Here is a 12,539-nt window from a genome sequence, read left to right on the forward strand (position 1 = left end):
TGGCCAACAGCGATTTCCATGCATTTGCATCCGGAGTCCGGCAATTTCATTTCAGATACGGCCAGAACAGCAGAACATGGAATTGTTTGGCGCAATGGCGCGTAAATGAGCAGGGCACAAATTAAGTTGTACAATCGTAAATCGGTTTTGTCTGGGCGCCCTGGTTTTTTATTTCGCATTTCAGCATGTTTTTTAATGTATTAAAAAGGGGAAGTTTCTCAAAGTACATAATGCATGTTGGCTGGGTGCAAAAATAATCTTGAATAGTAAAAAGGGATGATTATCTTAATGCATTTGAATTTTCCGTTGAAGTATAAGGGATATTTTAGGCAGGATGCACTTAAACGCATAACTACGTTGGGTTGCATCAAAAAAGGCATTTTAATTTAATCGTTTAATTTATAACATTAATATCCAATTCAAAATGTTTAATATTACCTATATCACCTTAAAATAGTCATTATGCTATGCAATTATTATAGAGATAATTCAATTAAAAACCTAAATCATGAAAACATTGTGGAAAACTTTTTTCAGTGCCTTCTGAGTTGCTGGCGTGCAATAATTATTTTCGATATATAATTATTTAGTTCCTGACTAATTATTTTTTTTTTTTGCTCATTTTCAGGGTGCCATTATAAGAGAGGTGGAAGATGGAGTACGGTGTGAGCAATGTAAATCAGATTGCCCAGGCTTTGCAGCGCACGATTGGAGGTAAGAAGTGATTAACTTTAAATATAATATACAAAATTTTCAAGCAAGAAGTTTTCATGCATTTTTGAAAATATCATTAAATTCTTTTACCATAGTTCCCAGTTTATAATTTTTTAAAATTTGTAATGAGTTTTCTTGGCTACCTAGCGAAAATGTCTTATAAATATTTAATATATCTTCAAGAACTCAGAACAATTGCTTTATTTTAGCAAAAAGAACACATCGTCTTCTAAAGATATGCCAACTTTTTGTGCCTTCACTGTAAAGCTCTTTACAAAAAGCTTTACTGCTTGATAGGAGTAGTTGCAGGTATGGCCGCTAGATGGAGCGGACTGTAGTTTACTAATCAACCAAATTAGAAAGAATCAAAATTTTCGCACAATATATAAGATAAAACAAAGTGAGCGCATTGTTTTAAAACAAGAACCCAATATATTAATTTAAAAATGAATTAAAGTCAACATTTTAAGACCATTTTCCTGTGTGGGCTCGGCATTAGTGTGCCTCGATAAATAAATTATGCGTCAGCGGTGCCAAAAACAGAGAATCCTACTCGCAAGCAGCAGGGAATCGAGAAAAAGGCAAGAACAAATCACCTACAATCTTGTGGTTCATAAAAGCCAAGATAGAAAATGAACCAAAAACCGCAAGACGGTGGCAAAGGCGATTTGGCAGCGCCTCCATATATTCCCCCAATGGAATATATGGAATATATATATATATAGAATCGATGACATCGGTGCAATGTGCAATGTGGATAATGACTGGCCGCAGCGTTAATTTATTGCTCGCCTTGTGGCCGCGAACCAAATAAATATTAGCTCCTCTGATTATTTTCACTATTTATCATTGTTATTTGCGAAAGCCAAATAGTAAGCCGAGCGGAACTAGTTTAATTCCACTAGCATGAATTATGCAATTATTTGCCGCATTTTATAATGCTCCATATACATATATACGCAAATCGGGAATCGGACAATTGGCCCAAACACTTAGCCATTTCGTTTGCTCCTGCGCCCAACCACAAAAACCATTTCAAATTACGCCATTAATTTGTGAACTGAACCGAATGTCCGACTGTCTGTCCGGCGTCTCCTTTTGTCTAACTGCGGTTGTGTTTTCTATTTGTGTTTTCATTTTGATGCTGGCCGCACGCCAATTCCATTTGATGATTTACGGGGCGTATACGTGATACACTTTAAGGGTACAACGCTTATCGAACTAGTTGGCTCAAAAGCCAAAAATAAAATGGAAATATGATTCTACTTTTTGTAGATTTTCATAAGCAACTATTAATTACTTTGTTTGATCTAAAATTTAAAAAAAAAAAGAAAGAGTATTCCACCATAGTTATGTTTACCTCTAATTCGTGTTTTCTACAATTACTTAAATTTGGCATTATTGGATTTGTTTGCTTTTGGCATTTAAAAAGTATTATTTGCTAAAAGCAGCTAACACATATCTGTTTTTGGCTTTGGGATTTATGTCTTTATGTGCATTTTTTTGTGGGGTAGTAAATTAAATTTTAAATTTCTTCAACCGAACAACTTATACACACATACTCAAATCACAAGAACTATAAAAACGATATTCGAAAAATGTCTATTTATAAATAAAACGTAGGCAACTTTTAATGACCATGTTATCAAATTCATTCGATGAAAACATAGATCAAACCGTATCGTGGGAGAACAATTTATTATGTGGGAATAAGCACTTAAAGAAATTATGGCTTAATGATAATAATTAAGGGTTTTTTGAATATAACATAAATCGAAAAGATAATGCTAGAATGTACTACTTTGCCTAATCGCTTCAATAAAAAGCAGTGCAATCTGCACTGGAAAAAGTTGAGATTGCATTTGATTGAACACTTACTTTGAACAATTACTTTAATTGCAAAATAATGATGGCAAAAAGGTGTTAATTATTAATCTCACTACACGGAGATAATTGACTAAGTAAATAATTGTTTTCATGCCCAAGTGCGTACATTAACCCCTTGTTTCCCCTTCGCCTCGTTGTATCTCGATTTCACTTCGTTGCAGCGGCAATTAGTTGGCAATTAAAGACCTTGACTTGAATTTCTATAAATTCACCCAAAGGGTTCACCGCACATTTGTTTTTCCGCGCTGAAGATTCAGATTGAATTGATTGCGATACAAGATTGAAGATTGACTATTGCGATTGCGATTGCTATTGCCATGTGGTTGCTACATCAATTTGCTGGGTTCAGCTCAAGTTCAAGCTTTCGAGCGACGCGTGCAGTTTTTTATGTCTCTCACTTTTTAGGGCTTATGCTTGAGCAATGAAGACCGACATTGACTAACTGACTGAATGACTGAATGACCGACTGACAATCAGTATGCATGTGCACATATATACATCTTTATATGTATATAGCTTAAGCTCGTGTTTGTATTTGCGTATATTATGCATTGACGATCTCTCTAACAGCTGCGTGCTCGTTTTGAGTTTGTCGATTTATTTGTGTTTTTTTTTTCGTATTTGTATTTTATTTTTCGTGCTCAGAGACGAGCTCAAATTGCATTGTTTAACTGCTAAAACAGTTGTTACTCAGTTGCCCGCACGATCGGTCTGTCCCACAGAGAGCGAATGAATATTCAAGTTGAATTTCAAAAAAAGAAGAAAATATTGTAAAAAATACGAGGCTGTGGGGAAAAGAGCACGCGATGTGTCAGCAGCACCTTCACCTTATCGCGTTTAAAAGTGCGCTCATTTCCACGGCGATTGTTTGCCTAAACGTCAATTGTGCTTATCAAAATCGAAATCTCTTGCGGGCAACAGTCTGTTGAAAAATATAGAGTGCAACAGTGGTCTCAAGCCATATAATATACCCAAATACTAAAGAAGTGTTATAAGTCGTTAAAAACTAATAAAGTTTATACTAAAAACTGCCGAGAAGTTGCCACAAACTTAAAGTATAAGAAATCTTAAATATATCTAGTTTTAAAAGCAAATAAGTTGAAACCAAATTAAAATTATTGTGTACCAAATTATTTGTGCAATGTGCTCATCTGAAAACGACCTTAAAGTGCTCGAAGCCACCAAACTGAAAACGGTTTTGACAGCCAGAGTTGCTGAGTGTTTTTAAGTTGCGTGCCGAAGTCGTTAGCTGAAACTGAAGTTGAACTCTATAAACAATATGCTGTTGAAGGTGTGTCCATGCGACGAGTTCCAAGTGCAGCACAAAGTGGTGAAGAAACAGCCCAAGTTTCCCACCCGCGAACGCCACATGGCCATTCGGCGGAAAAAGTCCACGGCCATGGTCACGACCACGTCGGAAAAGAGCGCCAAGTGTCCGGAACAACGGTGAGCATGGGAAAAGCGGGAAAGTGGGGGTACTGGGGTTCTGCCGGGTCAGCTGTTTATGAGTTATCGAGGTGGTAATTATCGGCTAATGGATTGTGCCCCGCGGCCCACAAAGTATTTTAATTGGGCATCAATCTTTCGGCACTCGCCTCGGGCTGAAAAGGCCAAGAACAACAAGAACTCAAATAAATTCCAATTTGACTTTGGCATCTTCTCTTTTCATTTCTCGACTGCTGTTTTGCATAAGTTCACACATTGCGGTATCAGATTTTAATAGTATCCCATTTAACCGGCGCAAAGTGTGTGCTGAGGGAGCCAAATCAAATTAAAAATCCGTCTTAAATAATTATAATTGCGCATCTACATTTTTAAAATATTTTTCATGCGAAAAAAGAAGATAAATATATTCCTGATAATTCCTGATATTCTTTATTTACATGTAACACTTAAGTTCCAAATAAAGATGTCGAAAAAATGTAGATCTCTGTTTTCTTCAGAACTTTCCACTGACCCAACTTTCTATTCGAAAAAACTACAAATGGGTTATGCAAAATCCACGAGATCTTAGCCATAAATAACCCGTGCCCCACGTGAGATGCCTTTTCGACCGAAAGGCGATTAGAGAAACACATTTTTGACAACAAAGCAATTTAAAACATTTGCCGGCCAGAGGCCAACGCAAAAGTCGAAATAGTGACGAATGATCATTGTACTTGGAGCAATAATAAACATTGGGAAATTTGTGTGTTTACTTAATGTGACGGTAGCATTAACGTGAATTTCCACGAATCAAAGCAAACGTCAAAGCCTAAAAAATATATACGTGTACAATAAATAAATAAATACACATACCATTAAAAAGTAAGATAGCATTTGTAGCCACCTTTTTAGAGGGGTTACGCGCCCCGAACACGCTGCAAAAATGCCTCAGATGTCGAAAGATGGCCTTAATGCTTGGCCGCAGAGCCATTTACACCTGCAGCCGGCGACAACAGCCAAATGTAGCCGGCAGATACATGTATCTACAGCATCTGTATCTCTTTTTTCCCCCCACAACGCCATGTAATGTAATTTCCTTTTGGCTGTTTTTGCCTGTTCGTGTAATTAAAAGCAACAAACGACAGGCTCGTGCATCAAAGGTGCCTCTCTGATGGGTGGGTTAATAAACAAACAAACAAACAAACCGGTTTCCCCACAGCTGTTCACCTGGCCCCGGGTGCCAATGATAAATGGGCTGAATTATGCCCAATTGCATCTGCATGTGCACTTCATATTGGCTTTTGAATGGGAAATCAGAATGGACCTCATGCGGGTGTATATTTATTCAAAAGAATTGATATGAACCAATTAAAAGGGTTTGCTCTCAATTTATTTTTGATCACTGCTGTTTATATATTCTCATTATATAAGTAGTTTTTATTGCGAAAACTTTAAAAAAATGATTAAGCTGATTTACCATACTTTATGTAACGAAAACGTTAATTGCAAATATTGTGCATTTAAGAATTGTCCGAGATGTTAAAAAATAAAACCAAAAATCTAGTCACAACGCATTAATTGCCTATCTGTCACCATAGATCTTCATACATGCAGTCTTATATTCCAAATGCCCAATATCTTGCGATAATAGCACGTGGACGTGCATTTAAAAGATACGGATATTTAGCCGTAATCGATGTGCTGCCAAAAGAAGATACATTATCCAGATACATTAAAAACATTGGCTATGCACTGCCGGATTGTTCCGGCAGTTGGTCGATTTTAGCTGGGCTCGTCTGCGTGTCCATTAATCAGCTGCCTCGCCAAAGTCACGTTTTGCATTTCGCCAGCGTATCTTTGTATCTGCGAGACAGGTCGTGTGTGGTTGTGGATGTGGATACACTTAATGCGGCTGCTTATCAAGTTGACAGACATTGCGGCGACACCGCACAAACTACCTGGATGTGTCCGGAGCCTGGACTTTCGTGAGCCTCTAATTAAGTGGTTTCAAACTGGAACTTGAACTTTGCCAGGCGATGGTCATCAATCTTGCCCAGATGGAGATACAAACATGCACGCAGATACAGACGTCAGTGAGAGCGCACATTAGATGCCTGATTTTATTGTACAATTTACGAAATTAATCATTAAAATTTACGATTAAGCGAGGCAAAAAATCTTCATAAATTACAGCCAGCACAGTGACAGAGATGGAAATGGGTGTGTTGACTCTCTTCGTGCTCGTGCGCCATGAATGAAAACACTTGGCCACACCAATCAAACGGATCCCTCGACTCCGCCTCACACCCGCCTCTGGGCACACCACCCACCCACTCAAAGGCTTTGTGTATTTTTAGTGCAAATATACAAATTTGACCAAGTGCTGCTAGCAGTGGCGAGCAAAGCGAATCCAATGGCATAATAATATTATTAAAGCAGTTGCGTAGCCCAAAGCAGCTAGGCGCGAAGGGGTGTTGTTTTCGAAAACATCGGGTAAATGATTTAATAACATTTTGCGGTCTAATCAAGATATGTTCAAAGAACAAATAAATAAAGAGTTGGTACAACATAGGTTCTATTCGGAAATGAGTGTTTTACCAAGTAAACTATGAGGTGAAACGAAACTTATGGTTATTCTTTAAAATAAATGATTTCCTTACAGAAACTTCAGTCAGCTTAAGAAACCTTGAGTTATTTGACCTTAAGTGATATGCTTGTTATAGTAATTTTTTAATTACAAATTCTTCCTCAAGAGATCCCCTTTTGGGAACGTCCTTTGATTTTTTATGGCCCATTTGCGCTGTCTGTATGGATTTTGTCCAGCTTACCCCGCCTTCCCCCGCCCAGCGACAGTTGGCCTTTTAGCTAGTTGGTTCTAGTTCTTTGCTTATAAATAATTGCAGTTCGGAATTTGTTTCATGTCTGCGCACTGCTACATGTGGCAATCAAAGTCAAAGTGTGGAAAAATGTCGCAGACGCTTTTGATGAATGGCTGGGGCAACTGGTGCGGAGGTCGGTCATTCAATACGACCTTGACCGCCTGCCGAGGGGCGGAAGCCAGAAGGTGCATATGCTTGGTTTACATTTCGAGGAATAAGTGCAGGGAGCGATGGCCATTAATTTGCCGGAATTACCTTAGCACCCTTCAGTCATTTACTTCCATCTTCCATCTATTCCCCCGAAAAACCCACTATCTAAGCGCTTCGCCAGCCAAGCGCGCTACCTGTTGACTCGTTAACTTCGGTTAGTGGCACACTGTGAAAATTAAATTTACTTAATGGAGTGAATAGATAAAAAAAGCTTAAGTGACTTAAGTAAGAGCAAGAAACAAATAAAGTTCTTAAAATCAAACACTGAGGTATAAAAACTAATAATCTTTTGCTTTACTCTTCCCCTTCAAACTATTAAGGCGTTTCTCTCAGTGCTGGAGTTGCAACTCCCACCACATTGTCACTACCCATGCACGTGCGTGTGTGTGTGCTAATGAAGAGGGCCATAAAAAAGCAACGCAATGCATTGCTAATAAGCGGTTCTTGCGGCTCTCTTGCGCTCCCCTTCTCGCACTCCCACTCCCCCTCTCTTTGGATGCAGCAGAGCACACACTTGTGCGGTGCCATTATCGCACACCTTTTGGAGCACTCCCCCCTGACCAACGCCAACCCAACTCCACCCGCTCTCTGTGCAGCACAGCGCTTTCTTCGTTCGGCAGCTTCGGGCTTTTATGCTGGGCTTCGGGCCGCGACTTCGGCTGCCGAACGGTGTGCGCAGACAGCGACGCCGACGCAGCAGAGTTCAGTTAGAATTGGTCTGCTTAACGGTGCGGTTGTCGGCGGCGGCGTTCATTCCTCGCGATTTGCGCGCGTTTCGCACGCGTTTTCACCAGTCGGTTGGCGGTGTTGTGGAATAAATTTAAAATAAATTGAATTAAATTTAATTGCACATTTTTTCGTATGCTCACCTCGGGACTGGGCCATTGACTTGGCGGGGGAGTGACGTCGGTGCGCTTATATTTGCTCGATCTGAAGTGTTTAACATTTATTTGAATCGTAAACAAAAACAAAACGCCACGATTTGTTTACATTTTGTTGTGCGGTCTCTGGTTGCTTTATTATTATTATAACGGAAAAATGCAAATGTCAATTGCCGTAATCAAAATATATCCCAGTGCAGAGAAGAATGAGGAATTTTTGGAAAGAAATATTCCTGTGGATTATTTTTCATTTTTCACTTGTCCCGAGAATGAGTCAGCTTTTGGATTACACTCCCACCTATTTTAAAATCTTATCCCACACACTGACATTTGTTTTTCCTTTTCCCTTTTCACGGCCCATTGCGCTTTTCTCAATTTTGTAACACATTGTGACCATATTTCGCGGAACTGTAACCCCCAGACAATTTTTGCACCAGTGCTGAGTGATAAATATTTATGCAATGGGATCCGGGATCTTAAGCCCCGTAAAATAGTTCCCGGAAATTAAGTGACGTCTCTACAATTTCACTGATCCAGCTTTCTGGGTCAACCTGACAACTCTATGGGTTAATGGGGGGCTTATTCGCGCTAGATTGATGAGACAATAAAGTGAAGATGATTGTGAGCTATCATCCAACTCACATACTATAAATAATAATAAATTACTGAGTATTAACGGTGCTAAATCGAGCAAACAGAATAACTGGGTAATGAGGTGTTTGCCCTCCGATCGGTCAGATTGATACTGTGTTCTCTTGGCAGCAATGCAGGCGGATTGGAAAAACAGAGTTATCAGTCTTCTATGACGTTATGTTATCTACATAAGTGTTATCTGCATGCCAGGTTAGCGACCCATTAAAACTACGGATTTCGAATTTTCAATTTACTTTATGGTTTTTCGATTTTAAAAGTAAATTATACTAAAAGTATTTCTTCCGGTAAAGTCAAATTTAATATTAATTGCTTCAATTTTAATAATGGGAAAACGTTTGTTTTTAACTATTGATGCTTAGATGCTTTCTTTTATGCATTTTATTGGTATTTTCCTTTTATTTTCCCTGTGTGTCCCTTTAGAAATCGCATTGGTTTAGTCGTGATTTATGCAGTGACATTTGCGGTTCATCTCTGTGGGAACCCCGCAAGGTTGAAATAATTCACTATGCAATTTGTTGCTAAAGAATATTCTATCTGCTTTCCGTCCGGCGGCCCCAACAACTTTCCGTACAACCCCGTGCTCGTAAATATCAACTAAGCTGCCCCTCGGTTATGGGAAATATAGGAAGTGGGGTTGTGGGGGGTTTAGTGCAAAAGGGGCTTGTGCATCCTGTAGTGCATATGTTAATTATCCCACCTGCCCATTGATAGTGGGGTAAACCTTTTAGATGGGCCGAGTGGAGGGGGTAATACTACTCACTGATTCAATTAGCGGTAGCCATACGCACATAACCCATATTTACGAGTGCACAGGAAAAAAGTACACATATGTACAAAAAAAGAACGATAAAAAAGAAATCATTTTGTTAGGCGGTTTGAATATTGGGATAGGATTAAGAATAAATGTCACGTTAAATAATTTAATTAGTTTGATTAATTAGTTGATTTTTTTTTGCATAATTACATCTTTAGTTAGTTGTAGTGTGTCTTACTGTTCCCATTTGTTCTCTGTGCATCTGGAGGTGTGGGCCAATGCAGCTCTACTATAACTATATAAATATATAGGGCAATCTGAGCGTCCAACAGTAAAGTGCATTGTTCTGTTGTTGTTGGGGTAATAGCATTAAAAGTCGTTTAATCGAAAGCAAAAAGAGAACTTTCCCCACCCCACCCCGCCCCACATCGTGGGTTAAGTGGGTGGGAGCGGGCGGTATAAAGCAGGTGGGGTGGGGGGTGGTAAAAGAGGGACCACAGCTCATAATTGAGATTTGTTGCACTCCAGCGTTGACTTTTATGCGAGCGCTTTTATTGTTTATTGTTTACAGCGGCAACATGTAAGTGCAATTACTGCGGAAAATTGGATTTCCTCGCTGCGGAAAAGCTCTCTGGCTGAATCTCTGGTATGGTCTTAGCGCTTGAGCTTCGCTTTTCGGTAGGTGGCAAACAAATTGTTGGTCAAACAATGCTGATTGCTCTCTAGCCGAAACAGGGCGATGCTATATACTGAATAGGATATAGCGAATGAGGGGGTGGGTGGGTTGATGGCACAGCCCCAAAAGTTTTCCAATTGCGGTTGCCGCACGCCGCTTGCCTCTATAAACGAAAGTGACTTTGGGGCTTATCAATTGTAATTGTGGGTCCGGGTTACCTACACCTACAAACTGCTCCCAGCCCCTGCGCCACGCCCATCGCGAAATGCTGCGGGGCCTAACAAGAAAAGTTGTCGCCGAGTTTGACTGTCTATCTGTGCGAGAGTGTGAGAGTTTGCTTTCAGGATACAGTGCTTGACAAAACCATAAAGCCATGTACCAGACACAAATTAACAAAACTAAGATCTCGTTAAAAGTGCTAAAGTGGCAACTTTCTGACTAAAATGGAGTGTATCAAAAATTAAAAGAATGAGCTATCGATTTTGTAGTAATTAGTTTACTATAATAATAAGCACTATTTGATTATAAATTTGAATTCTACGCAAACTTAATTTTCTAAATCTTCAACGGAGTTTCCTTAATTGGCTCATTAAAAGTTTCAAAGTACCAAGCGTTATGCCGCGCACTGTAGCAAACTTTTGGCTTTTAATTACATTTATCTGGCAAAAGTTTTAGCCCCGAAACTAGTTTTATTTGTTTGTCATACGCATTTCTGTTGATTGTATACCATACGATATCAGTTATTATTATATTATGAAGCGCTTTTTTATGCCATTGCCATTGCCATTGTTCCTTGTCGCCCATTTCAATTAAATGAAAATCTTTGCCAGATGGTAAAAGCGCATTGCGTTCGCTTTTTCGCGTTTGTTTTTGATGTGACAAAAAAGCCTTGTCGCAGAGAAGGTTCTAATCTGAAATGAACACGTTTTAATGGCATTTTAATTGTTTATTCTGCGATAACACTGCGCATCTTCTCTCCGCTGAAGACTGAAAGCAAACAGAGAGATACAAAGTCTGTTTAACAGGCAGATAAAGATAAGTCGCGAGAATGGGAGGCTCATTCAATATAGACCATATTAGCACATCTGGCCCGGCCCGCATTGGTGCATCATAAGCTGTCGCTGGGCAAACAAATGTGTTCCTCAAGGTCCCCAAAAGCATTGAAATCCAGAGATGTGAGCTCCCCATACAGCTGCGGTCATTCTAAATTCACTTGAATATTTAAATATAGACTCTGCCCGTGTGATCTATCTTGTACTTGGAAATCTGTCAAATTGAATTTGTTTCTACATCAATTACGGAAATGACATTTATTCGGGGAGGGATTTTTTGGTTAAGTCTCGTTTATTTTCGTTTGCTTTAAATTAAAATCGATTTGAATCAATTTTCTGAGGGACTTTTAATCACGTCGGATGTTTGAATCTACATAAAAAGTATCTAATAGTCAATACTTCCTATTTAACAGATATATATTATGATTTTTATGCTTTTGGGGGAAAGTAAATATAATTCATAAATTAATGATAAGGTAATAGCATACCGCAAATCAACAATCATTTTCATTTAATGCTTGCTCAATCTAGAATTTACTGATAAATATGATAAAGATAACTGCGTAAGCCAAAATGATTTCACCCGCCGTGTAAAATGTGTCAGCCGAATCTTATCAACATGTTATTCTAAGTAGCCCCCTTTAATTATAGAGTATTCTTCATTTCCTTGGACTTCAAATGTAAACATAACACAATATATATCTAGATCTTGTGAGAACCTTGACTTTGTGTGTCACAGAAACATGACTCAGCTGCAATCGCATTAAATTATTCAATTTATTTGCATTACCCGGGGGACAAATCTCCTCCAGCCAGCAAAACCTGTTGCACTTTTCCGCATCAAAGTCGTGAGCAATTAGCAAACAGTTCCTCATTTTCCAGACAAGTCCATAATAGGACAGCTGCCATTTCGATACCATATACCCTGCGTTTTCCATTCCACATAGCCATTTGGACAATCGCCAGTCCCTGTGTTTCCATTTGATAGCATTTAGGTGGAAGAACTCACATCGGCTTATCTTATTTTGAACGCTAACGCAGTTTGGCCTCCGTCGATGATTGAGCAAATGGAATTTGGCAATTTCCGTTTTTGGGCTTGGAGTTTTTCGTTCTCAGCTCCCCCGATGACATCACACACACACACACACACTGATGGCCAATCCTACCCAGGATTGCTGGGTGCGTGTGTGTATGTGTGGGGGGAGAGACCTTTATTAATCTTATCAAAAGATGCTTTTCTACCTTTTATTTTATTTCATTGCTTGCCCGTTTTTATTTTCGCTAAATGTCAGACCAACGGGCATGCCATAATCGTGAGCTCATTCCATCAGTCCCCCTTTTTTATTTCTGTAATAATCTTCAGAAAAAGAACTGCAAAGCATACCTTTTCTGAACCTTTGACTGATG

General features: G+C 39.1%; 1 protein-coding gene across 3 annotated transcripts in view; it reads left to right on the forward strand.

The window, feature by feature from the left end:
* Positions 1–12,539, forward strand: part of LOC6738401 (four and a half LIM domains protein 2) — a 58,683-nt gene that overhangs the window by 19,830 nt on the left and 26,314 nt on the right. The window contains exon 3 of one of the 3 annotated variants that reach the window (XM_016171612.2): positions 629–714. In XM_016171612.2, the coding sequence (XP_016032228.1) occupies positions 629–714 (86 nt within the window). Of the gene's footprint in view, positions 1–628; positions 715–3,747; positions 4,048–7,802; positions 7,909–12,539 lie in introns of those variants that run through there. The other 2 variants (XM_016171611.3, XM_016171614.3) reach the window with 2 other exon arrangements.

Source organism: Drosophila simulans, chromosome 3L (assembly GCF_016746395.2).
Source record: "Drosophila simulans strain w501 chromosome 3L, Prin_Dsim_3.1, whole genome shotgun sequence".
NCBI lineage: Eukaryota > Metazoa > Arthropoda > Insecta > Diptera > Drosophilidae > Drosophila > Drosophila simulans.